This window comes from Macaca mulatta, chromosome 17 (genome assembly GCF_049350105.2).
Source record: "Macaca mulatta isolate MMU2019108-1 chromosome 17, T2T-MMU8v2.0, whole genome shotgun sequence".
Classification (NCBI taxonomy): Eukaryota; Metazoa; Chordata; class Mammalia; order Primates; family Cercopithecidae; genus Macaca; species Macaca mulatta.
In genome coordinates, this window is record NC_133422.1 from 10115924 (window position 1) to 10139762 (window position 23839).

The following is a 23839-nucleotide window of genomic DNA, read 5'->3' on the forward strand; positions in this document are numbered from 1 at the left end:
GGGAATACAGCTCCAGAATCAGTGCTTTCAACCACTTTGTACTCTAGCATACTGCTGCACACCCCTGGGCTACTCTTACCCCAGCGTGAGAAGCAACACAGGAAAAGTTAGACAAGGTTTCTAAATTGCATCCCACTCTAAGACTTTATTATTTTACAAAGTAAGATAAGTTAATAAATGCAAACAGTGCTTACTAATTTCAGTATCATGCCCTGCATTTGAGTGTTAATACATTTAAATTGAAATTATGAATCCATAGCATTCTGCACACCTATCAATATACATGTTATTTCAACAATATTTGCCAGTACTATGTGCCAAGCACTATTCTAGGCACTGGGGATATCGCAGTGAACCAAACAGAAACCCCTGCCCTCATGAGGCATATATTATTCAACTTAGGAGGCACAATATATTAATAAGTAAAATATATAGTAAAACAGAGACAGAATAGCAAGTTCAAATGTGTCACAGTCAGCATATACTTCACAAGTCTGAAGAACAACACAGAAATCAACAGAAAGAAATGAGATGAGGGAAGAAAGAAGATGAGGTCAAAGAAGAAATGGATGCCAGACTCTGCAGAGCCTTGGAGGCCATTATGAGGACTTGGCATTGAATCTAAGATAGGAAGCCACTGAAAGTTATGAGCAGAAGAAAGACACAATCTGACCTATGTTTAAGAGGAACTCTCTGGCTCCTTTGATGCCAACAAGCCAGGGACGGTGTGTTCTCTCATGTTTTATTTTACACTTTCTGTAGTATATAGAATGGTTAAAATGAGTGGTAGAGTCTGAGAGAGGATAAGAAAAAACACATACAGCTACTAAGGTCCCACATTTAATCTTACTGTATAAGAAATACCAAATACCACATTAAGTAAGAGCTCACGCACTCCTATTAAGATAGCCTTGAAAGTGGAAAACTTAAGATAGCTCAGTAAGGATATACAAATTCTAAAATCAAGAAGCTAAAGCACTCTCACTTGGCAAGGCTGAAATACAGTAAGACTGTTCAGTCTAAGAAAAATATGTGTATTAGTCTTCTGAATAAGAGGTTAAAATATTTGAACGCAACTCTTCCTATGACCTAAGACCTCATCCCGTCAAAGACTAAGCTGACATTTGCACAGGAAAAGAAAATCAACAGTGGGTTAGTAAAAAACCAGAATAGCACAAATTTCCACAAATGGGTTTAGAATTCTAAATCACAAGTTTGGTCAAATAGTTACTTGGATATTAAAACTACTTTACTATAATCTAGCACAACAAGGTAAAAAAAGTAAATAAAAACAAAACCCAGCACTATAAATTAGCTACCACCAGAGACAAAAATGTGTGGAGCAACTTAATATTCAAAGGACAGAACAAGATATTTCTTAAAAACAAGTCATAATGATACAAATAGCCAATGAACATATGAAAAGGCTTTCAACCTCATAAATTATCAGGTAAATACACAACACATGGTAAATATCCTGGGAAAATCACAATGAGATATGATTATGCCTAAAAAAGATGGACAACATCAAGTGTTGCCAAGGATGTGGAGTAACTGAAACTTCCCCTCTGTAGGTAAGAGGGAAAACTTGTATAACCACTTTGGAAACTGGTGTTATTCACTAGTTTAACTTATGCATATCCTATGATCCAGCAGTTCCACTCCTAGGTAGAGGCTCACTAGAAATTCACGCATATATATGTCAAAGGATAAGCAGAAAACCATCCAAAGCAGCATTACTCACAAGAGTCTCAAGCTAAAAGCAACCCAAATATCCATTAATAAGAAACAGGTTTTAACTGTGATATACTACTATATGACAATGAAAATAAACCACAAATATATACAACACCAGGAAATATTCTCACAAATGCATGTTTAACAAAAAAAGCTGGACACAAAAGAATACTCACTGTACATAAAGTTCCAAAATAGGCATAATTTATGGCATTAGAAATCAGAATAATGGTTGCCTTTGGGAAAGAGGTAAGTGGCAAAGATTGGGAGGGATCATGAACATGGCTTCTGGGGTGCCAAATGTTCAATTTCTTGACCCCAGAGCTGATGGTTACATTGAATTACAAGGCTTACATGCAGTGAGATGCTGACGCTGTTTCTTACTAGTTTTTAAGTGTCAGCTACTAAATTTTCAGAAATTTTGTGAGCCAGTTGTGAAATGCAGCCACTAATAAATATTAAATTACACAAACTTTGAATAAGTTATATTTTTAAAAAAGGAAATAAATACTCAAAATTCCTCACATCCTAATTATTTTACTATTACCTATTCTCTTGAGGTTCCATAGCTTATTGTATCTCTATGGTGGAAACACCATACAATGGTAGGCTGCTACCCAAACTCATCTCAACTATGAGTTCAGTGACATGATGTTGAAATCCATCACACAGGTGGTATTTACATCACAGAATTAGCAAATGCTATAAATCAGGGCTTGATTTATTGTTTTCTTGACCGCCTAGATTTAGAAAAGTAATGGGGAAAATGTTAATAATGCAGACTAAACTTAAAAGCATGTCATTTTTGCTGTTACACTGTAAATAGCACAAAAAATCTGATTATTCTTCCAGTATTTGAAAACTGCTGAAGTCATTGATCGATGAGTGAAGCTCTAGCGTGTTTGTTTCACTATCATCTTATTCTTTAATGTGTATACACACATACACCTTTTTTTCATAAAAGTAGTTATTAATATACACCACTGGCTAGATTATCATTATTCATCAAAAAAGTACCATTAAAATTTGTGCACTTTTCTTCAATAAAAATATTTTTTATGAAGTCACTGTTCATTTATATAATCAATCAATAGCTCTCAAAAGAATACGTCAATCTAGTTTCGAACATCTCTCCATATCAGATATCCCTAGACTTACTCATGAGAAGGAAAGCCTTCTCATGATAAATGGCCATTTGTTATGTATAATTCAATGAAATAAAGTCCTTTAACAACGTTAAAATGAATTCAGAGAATATAATTTACCGTCCTTTAATCTGAATTCTATTTAAAAGCATATATAGCTTCAATCATGAGATAATGGAAGTACTGCTCATTTCACTGAGTTAATAAACCATAAAACTATAATCTTAAAAATACTTGAGAATCAGAGTTTTATAAATTAAGGTTATAAAACAAAAATATTTCTTCTACTACCTGATATTTTACTTTTAGATTATCCTTCTTAAATAAAAAAAATCCTTTCGCTACTTCTATGTATATTTCTATTTGACTCTAAGTTTAAACAGCAAAATAATAAAAAATCTGATTTTCCCAGGTGCCATGATCTAAATGTTTATGTCCTTCCAAAATTCATGTTGGTATCTAAGCCCAAATGTGATGGTATTAGGAGATGGGGTTTTCGGAAGGTGGTTAGGTCAATGAGGTTTCTGCCCTCATGAACATAATTAGCGCCCTAACAAAAGATTCCCAAGGGAGCCTGTTGGCCCTGGGAGCACCCTGTAAGGACACATAAGAAGGTGCCATCTAGGCCGGGCGCGGTGGCTCAAGCCTGTAATCCCAGCACTTTGGGAGGCCGAGACGGGCGGATCACGACGTCAGGAGTTCGAGACCATCCTGGCTAACACGGTGAAACCCCGTCTCTACTAAAAAATACAAAAAACTAGCCGGGCGAGGTGGTGGGCGCCTGTAGTCCCGGCTACTCGGGAGGCTGAGGCAGGAGAATGGCGTAAAAACCCGGGAGGCGGAGCTTGCAGTGAGCTGAGATCCGGCCACTGCACTCCACCCTGGGCGACATAGCGAGACTCCGTCTCAAAAAAAAAAAAAAAAAAAAAGAAGGTGCCGTCTAGAAGGAACAGACCCTCAGCAGATACCACATCTGCTAGTGGCTTGTTCTTAGACTTCTCAGCCTCCAAAACTGTGAGAAATAAATTTCTGTTCCTTCTCAATTACCCAGTCTAAGCTATTTTGCTATAGCAGGAAGAAGAGACCAGATACATTGAAATAAAACTGAAAAAAATATAGCTTAAAAGTTAATTCATTCAGGCCAGGAGCTACATTTCATTAACATTTGCATTTCTAGCACCTAGAATTATTACTGACACAAAATGTGCACTTAATAAGGATGTGTTCAACAAACAGAGTACTAGTTAGACTTATGGCTGACCCTGCAGACCTCAGGGGGGAAAATGATAAAGCCTCAACAACAGATCACTATGCAAAATGATTGTTACTTACTGAAAAACAGCATTTTAAGCTGGGACCTAACCTGAAGCCTGTCAGTAATTTTAAAAAAGAAAAAGAAAAAAGACATAATCACTCTCAGGAAATAAACTGGTACTCTTATAAGAAGATAGTAAGCACTTTCAAATAAGAGGCTGTATAGCATAATGATTTAAAAACTCAGGTATTACAATTAGACAAGGTTCAAATCCTAGTTCACCATCTGCAGTTAAGACTTCAGTGTCTCAATTTCTTTACACATAAAACAGGAAAAATAATGCTGAGCTCACAGGATTATGCAGGGATCAAATAAACCAATAAATGTAAAAACCTTCAAAGAGGGCTTTTTTTGTAGAAAGCTTCAAAAAGGATAAGTGTGCTCAAGGAAGACTAACATTTGCTACTACTGCTATTATTAGTTGTTCCATCATACAGTTCCCAACACCAAATTAAAAATCCAAAAATATACCAGGGACCTTAAGCAAGATACCTCTAACTTCTCTTATCCTCACTTTTCTTACATCTATAAAGTTAAGTACATAGTTAGAGTGCTGCAGCAGCTTTCAAAATTCTGACCCAGACAAAGTAATAAATGCATTCTGGATCATGAGCTGGTGTACATAAACGTATATGAATAAATTTGTATATATTTTATAAATAAATTTTTATCAAAATAATACTGTACTTATTGGCAATAAACTCTGAATTTTCTGTTTTCTAGTTCAATTTTAAAGCTGGTAGCAACACACAAAACTGATCTTAAGAAAAACAAATACAATAAACACTGAGGACTCCCATACCACTGAGGGTACTTCCAAACAACACTAATTTTCCTTCTTTTTTCTGAGACCGAGTTTCGCTCTGTTGCCCAGGCTGGAGTGCAGTGGCAGGATCTCAGCCCAGTGCAACCTCTGCCTCCCAGGTTCAAGCGATTCTCGTATCTCAGCCTCCCAAGCAGCTGGGATTACAGGTATGCACCACCACGCCCAGCTAATTTTTGTGTTTTTAGTAGAGACAGGGTTACACTATGTTGCCCAGGCTGGTCTTGAACTCCTGGGCTCAAGTGATTCACCTGCCTCAGCCTCCCAAAGTGCTGGGATTACAGGCGTGAGCTACTGCCACTGGTCCCAACACTCATTTTCAAATCAGCTTTTAGCAGAAGTAGATAGCTATTAGTTTCACCTAAGCTGCCTCAAATCCTATCGCAGGCTTCAGTGAGTTTTAGGAACTTCAGTATCCTAATGAATATTTGCGTGGTTACGAAAATTGTAACTGCATCAAATGTAACTTTCAAAGGCTAATGAAGTTTGCATGAGTTTGTTTTGAAAAATTATAGTCCCCTCTGTTTCCACAGTGACTCAGAAAATATCTTTTATCTCCAAACAACTGCAGAGTTCTTTTCTTTTCTTACATAAAAGGGTTACTTTCCAGTGACATTCTGAGTACTTACATGTCAATGAAAGAATAAGATTTAGAAAATCATTTGATAACATTATAAACGAAAGACAATTTATAATTTCCAGAAAAAAAAAATGTATTTGACATTCAAAAAATGCTGCTTATTTTGTTCTTTGCTTAAAAGTCACATTTAAAAACTAACATTTAATTGTTCTGGATCTCTTTTGTTAAATCCAATCCAACTTTTCATCTAGCTCGGTAAGTGGGGATACTACATAACATGAAAAATCTTAAGGTTAAACAGGAAAAAGAAGCGTGACTTCACAAATTCCATTCTTCTAGTCTTCATCTCTTACTGTGAGATCTTAGCAAGTTTTAGCCCTCTGTACCACAGCTTCTTCATCAGTAAAGTGGGGATAGTAAGACACCTACTTCACAGGATTGTTTCATAAATTACTTTTTAATCACTCTGAACAGTGCCTAGCAAAGCAGCATCCAGTAAACCATGACCATGGTTCTTCTCTTCTGTAAATTCAAAACTGGAAGTTCCTTATCCTGTTCTAAAGGTTTATCTAAAAGCTGCTGGCAAACGGGGTTGGATTTCAGCCCCTACTGTATTCTCCATAATGCAAACCAATGCATTTTTATGCAATGCATAAAAATGAAGAAAAGAAACAAAAACAACATTTAAGATACAGCGTTTCAAGTACCCATTTATATGGCTTTTGATAATGGGGAGAACAAATTCAAAGTTAATGTATTTATTACTACCCTTTGCTAATCCCAAAAAGGATCTGAAATAGAATCACTTGCTGTTTTCATGGCATAAAAGCTCCCACAAATTACAAACATTTAAAAAATCTAATTCCATTTTCAGTGTCCTATTGAGGCAGGGAGGTAGAATATGTCTTTGAATTATCTCAGAAATACTCAGAAAACACCAATTTTATTCTATCATGGTCTATGTATTACAAGACCTAGGAAGTTGGTCTAGAGTCCTTATCTACAGATCAAAATTACATGTAATAAAAATATTCAAATACAGTTTTGATGGATAACCACTTTTTATTAGATATGTCTTTATTATACATATCATGGTCTGAATGTGATGACAGATCCTGAATCTCTAGTAAAAAAACTTCTTTGTGGCAATTCAATTACATTGTCATTCATTTATGACATCACAGTAGAAATGGGAAATACTATCACTTAAAATTTTTTTCTCTTTTTACTGAAATTAAGGCCTAAGAGACACATCAGATCATCCTGGCTATCTCCTTCCTCTGTAAGATTATCTTCAACCCACTGTCCTAAGTCCTCTGTAAGATTATCTTCAACCCACTGTCCTAAGTCCATTTTAAGGGAAGTACACAATTTCCACCCAGTACTATGTTTATTCACCAATCAATTTCCTAAATAACTAAATGTGCACAATGAACCCTAAGCAAGGGGAATTTTCTCAAGGCAAAAAAAAAAAAAAAATCTTGTTCTACAATAATCTACAGATAAATCAAAGATACTTATTTTTGGCAGTAGTAAATCATATCCCTCATCTTATTCTGTGAACACATATATCTACTTTCTTGTCTTTCCCCATAACTGTTTTCACTTATTGCTCATTTCTATTCAGAATACTTATTAAAATATTTTTCAAAAAAGTTTTAAAGCCGTATTTTTTCTTACAAGGGATCCATTGCACTAAATATTTTTATACATGTATGTGTATATATATATTTACTATGCCTCTGAGGTCATTTGCATTGCAGCATGGCCTTCAAAATACAAAGACTACTTAGGCTTTGAATGAGACTTGTTTCTAACTTTTCCCCGTCAAAACCAGAGGATCCTGAAAAGCCAACACAAATCGTAACATCCACCAAAAGTCCTGGGCTTCAAGCGAGTGAATTACAGAAAGACAGCGTCTTGCCTTGTCATCTCTCCCTCTTGCTCTACAGTCCTTGTCCCTACTTGTAGAAGGCTTTTCACTCTTTGATATAGGATGTGCTCGGCCTACGGGTCCCCGGGCTCCTACTCCTGCCATTTCTTTCCTCAGAGGTCTTACTTCTCGATTAGGACGCCTGATCTGAGGTGGAGCTCTGACAAAAAAAAAAAAAAAAAAAAAAATTAAAATTAAAATTAATCAAAGGCAAAAGTATCTCAATACTACCTTAGTCAATAAAATTGTTAAATCAAAAAGTCCGAAATCTAATTTTTTCACCTTTGGCCAATTCACAGCCACAACTATAGGCTGGTTTTCCCAAATTCTTTTTTCTAAAATATACTGGCTGATACAATTATTAAATACACAAATGACACACAGCAGCAATTATTCTGTCAAAAGTTAACTATTAATCACCAATAGAGGGCAACACAGACTATCCCCATCTAACAATCTTAACAACGTAATGCAAAGGCAGTAATTTTATTCATTACTGTCCTAAACCAAGAATAAGTAACTTTTTTTTAGAAAAAAGCATTAAAAGCTGTAAGGATAGGAATTCTAAATAAGTCTATTTGTACATTTTACTAATTTCTGTTTGACGACCAAGATGATTTTCTCTGCTTCTATAATGGAAAATGAAACATTTCACTCATCAAATTACAAATGGCAGAGCTAACAATGAAATCTTTAAGTAATTTATGTTTAAAAATATTCATGTTTTGAGAATGTCTAAAAATTACGGAAGCATTCAAATTATACAGTCCTCCAACTGTGATTAAAAATTTTAATACATATATGCATTCAAAATAGCATATTTTGTTTCATCTACCGTGGAACTTGTCTCCTGCAAACGGTGAAGTTTTGAGGCTTCTCAGCACAGTTTTTGTCTCTTTTTGGTTCTTGGGAAAGGGACTCTATCACTTCGTGTCTAATCTTAGTTCTCTCTTGAAATGTCTCTACCTGTTTTCCTACCTTTTCTCTCTATATAGCTATGTATGTATCTGTAGCCCTCCAGATCCCATATGTGTATTCCATTTTTAACCACATGCCATATCTATTATTATCCCCTTTCCAACCTCACACTTACAATTCACCTAACTCATCATGGAGTTCCGTTCCTCCTATCAGAAAAGGTGACACATATGCATAATTCAAAGATAGGAAAATGGATAAAAAGCCATGACAGTTGCAAACGAAAGGCCAAAACGGTAAGAAAAAGAAAAAAAATGTGTTAACATGTTGCAAATCTGACATAGCATATTTAGATGCTGGAATTAGAGTCCACCATGAAATTGCTATGAGGCTGGTGAAAACCGTGTCTATGAGGTTACCATACACTGACATCTTAATCCTTAGGGTTCTGTCCAGTTAAACAAGTATTTACTAAGGCACCCATTAGGAGGTATATGGTCTCTACCACTCTGACCCTAGGAGGAGACAAAGACAAGGAACCTTGTGAAAGAAATCCACAGGAAAGGAACTACAGAATAGTGCATGGTAACGGCTATGAGGCATTTTGAAATTTAAAGTATTATTACATTATTGTCTTTAGGACATTAGCAGTCTTTTAAGCATTCTGCCTATAAAATAAAAATGTGGTGAGTCTGGTAAATAAAAAATTGTAATTGTTAAATTGCTCTATTTCTAGTATTTCGATGTGACCACTGTGTTTTTGTTTTTGTTTGTTTTTGATGAAGGGGTAGAAAGTACTAGAGTACAACTTTACTTTTATTTGTATATACTTGTGTACACATAAATGTCTTTCCTGAATCAGATTTATGGGTATGGCCAAAGACAGTAAAATGAGACCAACAATCTTTTCCACACAGGATTTGCATCAAGTCTGCTCTTCTGTGAGCGGCTTCACCTGCTGTTTAAACAGTCTGTTTTCTTTGTGGTCCTGCTTTTCAGACTCAACAGCTAGCCAGAGCCTCCGCTCACCAACAGCAAGCCCGTCCCTCCCAGCTGGATGGCAGCTGCTGGGGCGGCTGCGCCCGCTCTGCAGGACCTCATTGCTCAGGGTGCACCGCAGCAGGTCTCAGACAACACTCCTTCTGCCTCCTCAGCGTGTGCTTTCCCCACCTCAGCTTGCAATTCAACGACCGCCTAGGAGTCCTGCTGTAGTCCATTCTCCACACACATCCTGCTCAGTAAAGCTGTACTGTGGAAGAATTGGTTCAAAACTCTTACACCGGCTGCATTCTGGGTGTTTGCCATTACTGACCTTGTCCTGCCACTCAATATTCTGATGGGCTCCTAAATAGTCTGAGTGAAACTGCTCAAGAAGCCAGATGTGTTGTCTGTGGCAGGGCCCCTGTCCACAGGAAGTGTGCCTCTGCTTTGTAAGTCTTCAGTTCCATCTCACTGCAACGGGATATTACATTTGTAACAGACTCTGTGGACTTCCCAAAGGACATCCTTGATTCTGTTCTGTACTTCTTTGTCCACTAGCGCATCACTGCACAATGTCATGCTTCAATTTAAGGACTCAGTGACAGCTTCCAGGCTGTGTAAACAATAAAGGTCTCAAGGCTTCTTTTACTAGTCTCTCTTTAAAAAGAGACTTTGGTAGGATTACATAGTGTCCTTGACCGCTGCACTAATGGTCAAACAGACTGACACTGTACTAGCTTATAGCACTTCATATTTACAGAATAACAGGTGAAAGACAAAAGTATCTATACTGGGCTCAATTCTCCTATTTGAGATTTCCCTATAGGAATAAGAAAGATGCCTTATTCTATCACATGCAAATAAGCCTCATCTCCTTTGAAATCCAGTACTTCCTCCTTCTAAGCTATATTAAGTATCAATATTATATGTACATGTTCTTATTGGTACTGCTTTATATAGTCCAGATACAAGTCCTCTGTCACATACATGCTTTGCAAATATCTTCTCCCAGTGTATGATTTCCTTTTTTCTTTATTTTTGTATTTTATTTTCAACTTTTATTTTAGATTCAGGGACACATGTACAGGTGCAAGTCTGTTACAAAGGTATTTTACTTCTCTTAATGGTATCTTTCTTGATAAAGAGAAGGTCATAATTCTAGGAGTCCAATTTATCATTATTTTATATTTAATGTTTTAGTGGCCAGTTTAATAAATCTTTGCCTACCCCGAGATCATGATGATATCCCTCCCATGTTTCCTTCTAGAAGTTTTACTTTATTACTTTTAATATTTTAGGTATTGATTATTTTATATTAATTTTTGTATGATGTGAGGTGGGGAAGGAAAGTATCTTGATTTTTTTTCACCCGAATGGATAATCAATTACTCTAGAAGCATTTACTGATGCGACCCACCTTTTTCTACTAAATTTCAGTGGTGTCTTCACAAACCAAGTGACTTTTCAGAATTTAATCATTAAGGATAGCTTCTGGTTCTAAAAAGGACTTTAGAAGTTTTAAATTATTTGCTATCAGATTATAAACAAATATTTTAAGTAGGAACCTTTAAAATATTATTAATTCTTAAATATTATTATATTATATTAAATAATTATTAATTTTCTTAAAAATTCCAAGTACATAAAAAATAAATATGCAAATATATACATATCCTTAAACAGAAAAACATTATTACCATAGTTTTCATCCTCTTAGACATATCTAGTCTTAATTTTAAATTTTCCTGGAGTTAAAAGCTCTGCTTAACTACTACAGAAAACACTTATCCAACTTAACCAAGGTAATAGTAAACCAGAAATTTCAGATGGTTTAAGATCTGGAGCTACAGACATACTTCTCACACCAAAAATTATACAATCCCATTTAATAGGCTGGGGGTTGGATTCCTAGCATTTTGATGTTACCCACAACAGTTATTCAAGCTGGGATACTGAGTGGATTCTTGTCAGTGTTTCTGATGAGCCATACTAAAATCTTATTTAAAGTTGCTAAGCCATTCATTCAATCATTTCAAGAGTGAGGCAAGGGGTGTGAAAACTACTAAACCTTTCACTAATGATGGAATTCCATCACTCCCAGGCAAGTTAATCACTGCTTGTATTTTGGTTTTCTTTGGCTCTACAGATAGGTCATTGCCTTTACCATTAAATTATAAAAATCTTTGAACTTGAAAAACCTAAGATATTTAATTTATTTTTTGCCTAACTCTAAAGACTTTAAAACTTGACAAACAATGGTATTTTTTCGTATTATCAGGACTATACAACTTCTACTCTACAGATAATAAAATAGTATCAGGTGAAGTTTAGAAAAATTCTCACAGGTCTTTGTCCAGTTTATTGTCAACTTCTGAGATTATTCTACTGATTTATAAAACCAAGTGGATATTAAAAGCATGTGACATACTACCACATTCACTAAGCCTATAATTTAGCTGAATGTACATACATATTTTACAATTATACTAGACATCACTTTCTGTTCACATAAACCCTATAACTAAAACCTTGCTGAAGAAGACTTCTCAACTCAAATATAAACAAGTCACAAAAAAAACCCAACAAGCTGTAAGATAAGCCCCTCGAGAACTGATAATAGAACTACAAAAATAATATGTAGTGATGACAAAAATAAATAAGCTGAAAACCTTCCCACAATAAAACATGTAGGAATTCTAGGTAAAATGTAACCAATATCCTTTTATATACATAGCTGACCTTACCATAAGGTAAGTGAAATACCTAATAGCCAAGAAAGAGAGAGAGAAACAGAAGCACATGAGCTGAAGACATGGCAGTCTGTCAGTGTTTTGGGCCTCAGATATCTGAGGGCTTGAGATTTATTGACCACAAGTGAGATCTGAGACAGGGTCATAGCCCCACACTAGTCAAAGTTGAACTGAGACTACCACATAAAGCCAGGACCCTCAAAGGACAGCCACTTTGGTAAAAGGGTAGAATTTTAAAGACAGAAGAAATGAGTACATTTTTCTACTTGGGTCTATGTTCTACATTTGTGAAGTGAAGCAAAAGTACCCCCTAGATAGAGCAGCAAAGGGCCCATCCTCATGTGATTTGTGACTCAATTTTACACTACCTTAAGCAGAGAAAGTGGGCCTAAAGGTGGGCCTAGGCAGGTAACATCCCTAAGGCACCAGGCTGAAGCAGACCCAGACGTCTCAGGAGTGACACCTTCTTCCAAACAAGCCACATATTGAAATGACTTGTTAAACCCTTGCTGAAGAAAAGTTCTCAACTTTACCGCACACGAGGCTCACCAGAAGTAACATAAAGCAAGATGACTCTCAATAACTTTGATAAGAGAACTGCCAGCTATAGGCTACAAAATAAGTATGTTTAATATGATTAGAAGCATTTAAAAATTTGAGCAAAAGGTGCACAAATCTTAAGTATAAATAAAAATAAATCTACACTTAATTCACAGTGACACTGTTTAATACAAAGACAAAAAAAAAAAAAAAACCTTAAAACCAACGAGAAAAAAAGTTACCTATAAACAAACAACAAACGGACTGGTAATACACACCAGGAGACAAAAAACTATTACTAATGTCACCTTCAAAGCACAGAGACTAACTACCAAACTAGTAACCCGGGAGGCGGAGCTTGCAGTGAGCTGAGATCCGGCCACTGCACTCCAGCCTGGGCGACAGAGCGAGACTCCGTCTCAAAAAAAAAAAAAAAAAAAAAAAAAAAAAAAAAAAAAAACATCATGAAAGAGTGATAGGAAAATACAGATATTTTGAGAAAAGAACTAGTAGTTTACCACTAATAGAGACCCTGGCTGTAAAAACTACTAAATATTCTTCAGCAAAGATGAAACTGAATCTAGAAATAGTGAAATGCAAGAAATGGTAAACAAAACCATTGGCAAACGCATGAATAAACCTAAATAAGTATTTTATTTACTCATTCTTTCAACAAATATTTATGGAATACTTACACTGTGGCAGGCAATATTCTTGGTGCGGAGGGTAAAGCAGCAAACCAATAAAAGGTCCTGACCTTACAAAGCTTACAATCTAGCAGGGACGGTAACACACAAATATAATACAATATATAATATAATAATATCAGATGACAATGAGTACTATAAAGAAAAATAAAGCTGAGTAAGGGAACAAGAGTGGTGACAGTGAAGGGTAAATATTTAAAACAGGGTGGTCAGGGTAGGACTCTCTATGTGCCATTTGAACAAATGAGGTGAGGGCATTTGCCATGTGAACATCAAGTGGGCTGGAAGTAAGGGATAGGCAATGAAAATGGCAACCACATCTTGAGCTCTGTGTGTCCGGATGTTCTTCACACTTTACATGCGTTAAATCATTTAATTCTCGTAATAACCCTATGAAGTAATTTTCATGTTGATCCCCAACTTACAGAGGAGGAAAATGAGGGACAGGTTGAATGATTTGTCCTCGGAGAAGCCATGTGGTAGGGCTAGGAGAAGAACCTGCTCTTGCACTGCTATAAAGAAATACCTGAGACTGGGTAATTTACAAAGAAAAGAGGTGTAAACTGGTTCGCAGTTCAGCAGGCTGTACAGGAAGCTGGCATCTGCTCACCTTCTGGAGGGGCATCAGGAAACTTATCATCATGGCAGAAAGTGAAAGGGGAGCAGACACATCACATGGCCAGAGTGGGGGGTGGGGGGAGGTGGAAGGGGCAGTGCTACACACTTTTTAACAACCACATCTCTTGAGAGCTCTATCATGAGAACAGCACCAAAGGGGCAAATCCGCCCCCATGATGTAACCACCTTCCACCAGACCCCTTCACCAACATTAGGGATTACAACTCAACATGAGATGTGGGCAGGGACATAGATCCAAACTGTATCTAGCCTGGTGAATGGTCAAGTTCTGTGCAAAGGAAACATGAGCTCCTGGAGGGTAAGGACCTTCTTTCTACTGCTCTTTGGCTCCATAGGGCTCACAAAGCTAAGGACTAGGGAGCAACAAGTGGAAGAGATAAGAGAAAGAGGCTGCAGTCAGAATAAAAGAGGAAAAAAACAGAATTGTGTAATGTCACAGAAGCCTTAGGAGGGAAAAGAGAGTTCCAAAGAAGATGGTCAACATGATATCAAGTATTATGAAAGTAAAACAATGTAAGTCCAGTGAACAGACATTTTCATTATTAAGTGAGGAAGTTATTTGGTATTTTCAAGAATTCAGTCCCAATACTGCAATGACTGAAGAGCAGCAGGATTTCTTATAATTAAGAAAAAAGGGGCTGGGCATGGTGGCTCAGGTCTTTAATCCCAGCACTTTGGGAGGCCGAGGCAGGCAGATCACGAGGTCAGGAGTTCGAGATCAGCCTGACCAACACGGTGAAACCCTGTCTCTACTAAAACTACAAAAATTAGCCAGGCGTGGTGGCTCACGTCTCTAATTCCAGCTACTCAGGAGGCTGAGGCAGGAGAATCGCTTGAACCCAGGAGGCGGAGGTTGCAATGAGCTGATACCTCGCCACTGCACTCCAGCCTGAGCGACAGAGCAAGACTTGGTCTCAAAAAAAAGAAAAAGAAAAAGAAAAAAGGGGCACTGAAGGGCAACAGATGTATACTACACATTAAACAGCAGTTTGCAAGGAGGAGGGGAAAATGACAGTCACTAACATGCAGCAAGGCAAAGATCTTTTCAACAAAAATGTAAAAGTAATTGTTATGGCTCCATTCTGACTTACCACTATCTTGCTCCCACTACTTAATCTTTAATGAATTATAATTTCTATCTTTCAGTTGCCTTTTCTGTAACATTAAAAAAAGATAGAAATGCCAAGTTTTTAAGCACTTATTGTATTACATACCTAGAACTGGAGAATGGAAATTTAAGAGTGACCACTGAGTCCTATAAAATAATACAAATGCTCCCTAGAGAAAACTTACATAAAGGAACAAAAAAAATAAAATAACCAAATGGAATGTCCTCCCACCCTTGGAACACATTAGATCAGAATTTAGACCCTGAAAAACACACTCTGTTCTCAATCTCAGATAGTCTTGCTTGCATTTTTCTCCTTGCTGAAATGATTGCACAAGCGCTCACATCTCTATCTGCCCACCTCTCTACAACCACACCCTTACATGCCCCTGCCTCCCCGCTGTGACTCTGAGCCAGCTGCCCATGCACTCCCTGTACATGTGCATTAGATCTCATCTCCTCCTGTCACCTAACGGCACTGCTCCAGTAGTTGTCCATCTAGCCCACGCATCATCAACTTTCTACCGCAGCATTCCCGCCAGCATACAAACCTCCTGTTATTCCTTTCTCTCTAAAACAACAAACCTCAACGACTTGTCTTCCCCAACTGGCACTCACTTTCCTGGCTCCCTTTTTCAGCAAGACTCACTGAGGGAACTGTGCATACTTATCGTCTTCAGCTCCTCGCTCTGCATTCTTTGAACCCATTCCATCATTCTCTACCATTTCACCAAAACTGTGCATCAAGGCCACCAGTGATCTCCTGCTGCTACATCAATGCCAGTTCTCAATCCTTATCCTATCTGACCTACACGCATTTGATAACGTAACTTAGAATCTTTAAGCCTCAGTGTCTTCTTCTGAAAAACAGGGATGATAATAATAGTACCTATTTTAAGGATGGTTACGAAGATTTAAAAAGTAACCATGTAAAAGCACAATACCTGGTTCACAGTTAAGAACTCACTAAATGTCAGTTATTAGTGTGCTTAATCAGCCCTGCTACCCACGTTCCACTCAGTCTACAAATAAGAGTCCATCCCATACCTCAGAAACAGAATTTTAGAAGATAATAAGACTCCAGAATTGTAAGAAAATGAGTATAATCTCAATCTGCCAATAGTATTAGGCAAATAACCTATTCCATCATACAAAGTATGACCTTAAAATTTCTTTGTCATTAGTTGCTGATGATTCTGAAATAACTACACGAATCCCAATCTCGCTCAAAGTCTGGTTCTCATTTCTAACTCCTATTCAACAGCTTGATGTAGATATTATCTGCTCCAATTTTTCTCTCATTCTCTATATCTCATTAATCACCAAATCCAGTCCATTCTAACTCTGTAATGGCTTTCACACCCATCTACAAAATCATAAGCCTAAGAGAGCAGGGAACATGTCTGTTTCGGCATCCCACCATATGTGGGACAGCACCAGGCACAGTACTAGGCATACTAGAGGCCAGCATCCTACAAAGCAATCTCACTTCAATATACGTTTTACAGAAGGGAATATGAGGTATAGAGAGAGGAACTTGCAGGATCACTCAATTAGTAGTGGAACTGATAGAAAAACTTGCTCCCCAACCTTCTAACCCCAGGAAAATAACTGAGCCAGAGCCTGGGTGAAATACCTGTATGCAGGAATGATAGTTTATTCTCTATCAGTACTTGACTTTGACCTTAACTCATCTTTTTCAATGCAAATTGGGATATAAAACACCGTCAGTTACTTAATCTCTCTGAGTACCCAAAGAAACATAAGACAACAACTTTAATACCAAGTCAATAAAAATTTCCTCTTTGCTGATTTTCTACTGAATAGCACTAATTTGATCCAAAAAAAAAAATCAATCTTCCTATCTATATGTTTACAGAAACACAGTATACCATTCCCCTTGGTTCTTGAGAAGGCCTATTAAAGTTTTAGTGCGTCTATATAGAAGAAATAAAATGATTAATTTCAGGCTTGTGTATCCTATTCTTACTGCTCTCTCTCCCAAAAGATGCAACTTTGAAAGACCTACCACTTGGAATAAATTGGTACTATATAGCTATTATAAAGAACAGTATGGAGAGTCTTCAAAAAATTAAGTAGAACTAACTTATGATCCAGCAATCCCACTTCTGAGCATACAGCCAAAGAAAATGAAATCAGTGTGTCAGATCTCTGCACTCTCATGTTCATTTCAGCATTACTGGTAATAGCTAAGATATGGAAACAAACTAAAAATACATTGACAGATGAATGAAGAAAATGTGTGCATATATGTTGGGGGCAGGGTGTGTGTACACATACACACACATACACACACACACACACACACACACACACACACACACACAAAGAAAGAGAAATATTATTCTACCTTAAGAGAGGGAAATCCTACCATTTCCTTGTGGCAGGTGAAATAGGCCAGATGCAGAAAGACAAATACGACATGATCTGACTGTGTTAGTCTGTTTGTTTTTGTTTTTGTTTTGCATTGTTTTAAAGAAATACTTGAGGATGGGTAATTTATAAATAGAGGTGTACTTGACTCATGGTTCTGCAGGCTGTACAAGCATGACACCAACATCTGCTTGGCTTACGGTGAGACCTCAGGAAACTTACAATCATGGCAGAAGGCAAAGGGGGAAGCCAGCATATCACGAGGCGAAAGAGTGAGCAAGAAGGGTTGCAGGGGGCAGTGCTACACTCTTGTAAACAATCAGATCTCATGTGAACTGAGCAAGAACTCACTCATTACCAAGGAAATGGTACTAAGCCGTTCATGAGGAATCTGTCCCCATGATCCTGTACCTCCCACCAGACCCCATCTCCAACCATGGAGGTCACATTTCAACAAGGGATTTGAATGGGACAAGCATCCAAACCATGTTACTCACTTATATGTGGAATATAAAAAGAGTCAAACTCCTAGAAAGAGAGTAGAGTGGTTACTACCAGGGGATAAGGGAGAAGAAAATGAGGTGATATTGGTCAAAGAGTACAAAGTTTCAGTCATGCACGGTAAGTTCTGGATATCTTATGTACAGCAAGGTGACTACAGTTAACAATACTGTATACTTGAATCTGCTAAGAGGGTAGATCTTAAGTGTTCTCACCATAAAATGAAAACGAAAAACAAAATAAATGTGAGGTAACTGATATGCTAATTAGCTTACTGTGATAAGTACTTCAAAACACATATATATATCAAATAATCAACCTGTATACCTTAAATATGTACAATTTTTAATTGTTATTTATACCTCAATAAAGTTGGGGGGAAAAAGGACCTACCATACTTATTTTTTAAGCTAAATGAAGAATAGTTTATTGAATATATACCATGTTGAATACTGCTGCAATATAGAAAATACTACTTTCACGGTTTCAGGTATCACTGGAAGAAACCAATTCATTAAAGAAAATGTAGTTAATAAGCCTACATGTAAACTATTATAAAATCATTTCATTAATACAAGAAATATTTTAACTTAGGACACTAAGAATGAGCTAGAGACTTCATCTCTTTGGAGTTTAATTCTAAAATTGCCACTACCTACCATCATGATCCTACTTTTGTAGCTCAGTTTACTCACATTTAAGGCAATGAATCAAAATTTTAAAATATTATTTTGATTTATCCAAGCAACTGCTGGTGATTTAAACCTTAATTATGATCAAATTCAGCAGACCCATGACACAGAAATAGAACTTCAAACAACGTGGCAACACCACTGATGGAAAATCACAATACACAGATTACCTTGGTACGCAGCAACAGGGATGGAGAAGTGTCTGTTAAATGTCAATGAAGTGAAAAGAACAGAACCATAAACAGGGCTACCAAATTAGTGGCTAATGCCAATCACACCGGAAGCATCTCTGAAATGCTTTGTATAAAACAAGGTAAATTACAAGATGATAGATGGCAAAAAAAAAAAAAAAGAAAAGAAAAAACAAAACAAGAAAATATCATATTTTCCTATTGACTTAAATTGTAATTTCAGTGTGGTGCTCGCTTGGAAAGTTCTTTTTAGTTATCCTTGAAATATCAAAATTTCATTAAGCATTTTCGGTTTGTTTATTCTTCCACCACTACTAGTAAGAATGTTAACAAGTAGATAATACCAGGATATACAGATGTGTATCAAAATATACTCAGAATATACCCACTGAGTATGTATGCAAAAGTAATATAGCAGAGTGCATACAAATAAGACTCCTGAAGATGAAGAGACTTGGGTTCAAATCCTGACTCTGCTACTTCCTTGTTCAGATGACTTTGGAAAAATTACAAGCTATAAGCTTCAGTTTCCTCAACTGTAAATGGGGTTCATAATAATAAATTAGTGATGATAATATGGATACACAGTAACAGTACCTAAACTTCATGGGATCACTTGGGTTTTAAATAAAATAATGTATATAACATATACAGTAAGTGACTAATAATTATTAGCTATCATCCTTCCCCTGGAAATAATCACCAACTGCTTAAGACTTGGACATTTAAAAAGTCATACCCTCTCTGTCAGAGCTCTTGAAATGTTTCAGGAAACTAAGGAATTAGGTAGAATCTGCAGGGAGAAAATAAAAGGACTTGTTTTATGAATGAGGCTATCACTTTTAATTGTTATTCTTGCTATTTCTCTGAAAGGATTTGTAGTCCTTTATTTCAGAGATGACCATTAACTTTAATTACTTATTACAGGCCAGTTGCTGTCTTAATTTTTTTTTTCAATTCCATGAGGTAGAGATCTTCATTTTACAGATAGTGAGACTAACGTTTAGGGAGGGTAAATGGCTTGCTCAAAGTCATAAAGCAAGTAGGTTTCAGAAGCAGAATCCACAATCTCATCAACTGAAGTCAAATGTCTTTCCATTAAACCAAGAATATCCAATGACTATCTACCATTCACTATCACTAAGTGAAAATCTTATTATATTTGTTTTACATGACCTGGAGAAGAAACAAAGTTTGTAAAACAAGAAAAATATCATACAACTCTAATCCTCCATAACCTTTAAATCTAAATTTGCAATCTGAATATTTATTTTATCAGCCCTTGCATACATTCTGTGCCACAAACCAGCATAAGATTTAGTTCATTAATGTTCACCTTACATTGTTAATTGATGAAGGACCCACTGTTTTTGCTTACATAAAAATTTTATTCATAAAGTTTTAAACTATTAATCCCATGCTATTACTCAATGTCTTATATTTCCTTCTCTAGTAGAACCTTGTGGAGTTGTAAAGTGTTTTCTTATTGTTGTTGATACACATGGGAATGAAAATCTATTTTTTCCCCAGACAATATACAATCTGCGATTTGCTTTTATTCAGGGTTTCTGATCCACAGAGGAAAAAAAACAAAAAAACAAAAAACCCACATACAATGGCTATGCACAGAGAAAACTTTTTAAAAAAATTTAGTACAAAGAAAGGAGAATCAGAGAAATACATTCTGGTCCATTCATCTTTCACTTTCATTTAGAAAAAGGATTTAAAAACAAGCACAAAAATAAGTCAGATTTGTGTTACGAACAGTTAAGAAAGGACAAAGAAAAGAAAATAACTGGACTAGTGTCATTCTAGTGATACATTTTGAGATCAGTATTCATCAATGGGAAAATGTCATCCACAACTTTTTATTCAGTTTGAGCCATCAATATTAGTTATTATCTGCAGACACTGCTGCTTGAAATGAATCATGGTACTCGAGCAATTCAGAGCATATATTCCTATATTTAAAGTTATTGCCAGCTTTTAGCTTTAAACTAGAAGTATATTTCAGAATTAATGACTTTCAGTAAAAAAACAAGGTATTTCATTATACATACATACAGGAAAATTTCAAGTTATAGTAGGTTAAAATGTCATTCGTTCAGTATTTTGGAACTTCCATGGTAACAATGATATGACTCTTAAAACACTGCCTTTCGAGGGATATGGGGATATGGGTTACCTTAGTATAAAACACCTGAAGGTGGTTACATCAGAGGAAAACTACATTGTTGCAGAGCTTAAAAAAGAATCTTCATCTACTGCTTTCACAATGAAAATCACAAAATTATCTGTAATTCAGTGGAAAAAATCCAAAGGAATAAATTAACCATTTTTCATAGCTCTTAAAATGTTTTTAGAAAATTTCAACAGATTACTATAGAGACTGGCCAAAGGAAAACATATTTTCTATGGTGCAACACTCTGGCCACAATACCACCTCACAATAAAGCAGACAGAAAGCCAGAAAGACCTCAACTCACATCCTGATCTAGCATGATTAGGGTCTCTCAGGTTTCAGTTTCCTCACTTGTGAAACGAATGGAGTTAACTCATTCAATGTTGGTTGAATGTCTACTACGTGCCAAACCCTGCGTTAGCAATGAAAGTTTATTATTTAATTTTTGTTTTAAATAAAACCATGGTCCTTGTCCTTGCAAATCTTGTGAAGTGACAAATAAATGCAACATGATAACCACTACGAACAAACTGCTATGTCTGGGCAAATCAAAAGAGGCTGCAGAGGGGATAGTCAGTTGAGTTGAGACTTGAATGAATATGAGTTGTTTAGAGATGGGGATTATGGGTAATCCTTGCAGAAAGAAGAGACTACACAGACAAGATGACAAAAAAGGGCAAAAACAGAGAGGTTTAACGTAAATGATGCACAGGCTGGGTATTAGAGAAAACTGGTGGGAGACGCCACACCGAGGAATCTGACTTTAAGCACTAAGCCACTTAAACATTATCAGTAAGGTTCCTTCTACACTAAAACTCTGGAAATTGACTGTAGGCCCAACCAGGAACATTCAATTTCTCCACCACTTCATCTGAAGTTGTTAGAATCTCTTCAAGCAAAAAAGCAAAACTATCCAAGTTTTGATGCTGCCATTATGAAACCTAAAAGACCTCTCTTAACTGATAAATTTTAGGACTAGCAATAGGCATCTATTGTTATTAGCGAAATAAAGCATTTCTAAAAGCAAGATATGTAACAAGACATTTACTTCTGTACTTTATCAAATACATAACTGTAAACCTATAAATGTGAATATTAAAAACAGATACTGAATTTACATGTCCCCAAAAATGATTTTTCATACTTTGTTCAAAGCATGCTTCACTGTGAACATCAATTAACTAGAAGAACCTAAAGAGAATATAAAGTTCTATTTACCTGTGTTCTGCAGGAACAGGGGGTGGCCAAACAGCAGGATCTCTAAATGGTTCATCTTGACAGGACACAGGGAAATCTGGAGGCTTGTCGATTTTAAAACTTTCTAAAGTGCTGACAATACTTTTCACTTGTTCATATTCTTCCAATAATTCCTGCCGAACCTTAAAAAAAAAAAGGCTTTATGCTAGAAGCTGTTTAAAGACTTCATAAATTTTAAATAAATTGTTATAGAGTGCATGTTTTCTTAATGTCAAAGTATGAAAAATGAATCATTAAAACATTCATAAACACAAAGAACTATTTCAAGTAATACTGAGAAAAGGGCAGAAATTAGTTTGAAAAAACCTTAATTCTATACCTTTTAATAAGTAGTTATCTCCCTTTCATAATGGAATTCCATTTCTACCAAAGAACGTGAAGATCATTAATACAATTTAAAACAATCAACTAAGTAGGTAACAAGTTAAACATTCCAAGAAATGTAAAATATTGTGCTAAATACTTTTAATATATTTGTAAATAGATTCCAAAAAACGGTAAGCCAAAATTTTCAACACAATTCCTATTCCCAATATCACTAAATATGAAACGCCTGTCATGAGTGTCTGAAAGCTAGAAGTGGTATTATACTATGAATTACAAACTTCCAGTTTTTATTTAAATTCTCCTTCAACTGAAATCTGAATTATTTTTGCCTTATTTAAATTATTTTGAGTTCTGAGTAAAGTTTATTTTTATTTCAAAGACAAGGTTTTTCCTGTATTTAAAAAATTTAACTGAACACATACTATGAGGAAATTCTTGTGTTTTCAAACTTTGAGCACAAACTCATTTTCAAAAGTAAACAGATAAAGATTAAAAATTACATTCAAGACCAGCCTAGGGAAACAAAAAAATTAGCCCAGGCATGACAGCGCGAGTCTACAGTCCTAGCTACTCAGGAGGCTGAGGCAGAAGGATCATTTCAGCCCAAGAGTCCGAGGCTACAATCACACTACTGCACTCCAGTCTGGGCAACAGAGCAAGACTCCATGTCAAAAAAAAAAGAAAGAAAAGAAAATTACAATTATAAATCATTTTAACAATTGTTTTTTCTTTAACCAGAAAGCAAGTCATACTGTAAAGCAGAGTATAAAAAATTTTCCCTCATCTTTATATTGAATAATATATTAAAAGGAACATATGAAGGAGTTATAGATCCAAAGAAAAAGCTAGGTAAAATTCAACTGCTAATACATGCAATTACACAATATGCTACACTGGAAGAAATGTAATTTCAGAACCCAGTGGAAAGAAACATAGTAGAAATGGTCACTATTTAACATACACAATTCAGAACATGTCAAAAATACTTCCATGATAGATTAATAAAATACCCTGCCTGTAGCTAACAGGAAGGATAGAAGAAAACAACTAAAAATTTGAGCCTGAGTTGGAGCAAGTATATTGTTCTCAATCAATATAATTTGGTAACATTTAAGTTGG

The 23839-nt window shown here is 36.1% G+C and overlaps 1 protein-coding gene across 16 annotated transcripts in view; it reads right to left on the bottom strand.

Annotated features, from left to right (window-relative positions):
• The window catches only part of KATNAL1 (katanin catalytic subunit A1 like 1), a 296001-nt gene that overhangs the window by 246262 nt on the left and 25900 nt on the right, over positions 1-23839 (bottom strand). For all 16 annotated transcript variants that reach the window (XR_013407607.1, XR_013407610.1, XR_013407609.1 and 13 more), the window contains 2 exon segments: positions 22355-22515; positions 7525-7693 (listed from right to left, as the gene is read on the bottom strand). Coding sequence is in view for 13 of the 16 variants with exons in the window: in XM_077973660.1 (XP_077829786.1) it covers positions 7525-7693; positions 22355-22515 (330 nt within the window). In the remaining 3 variants the exon portion in view is untranslated.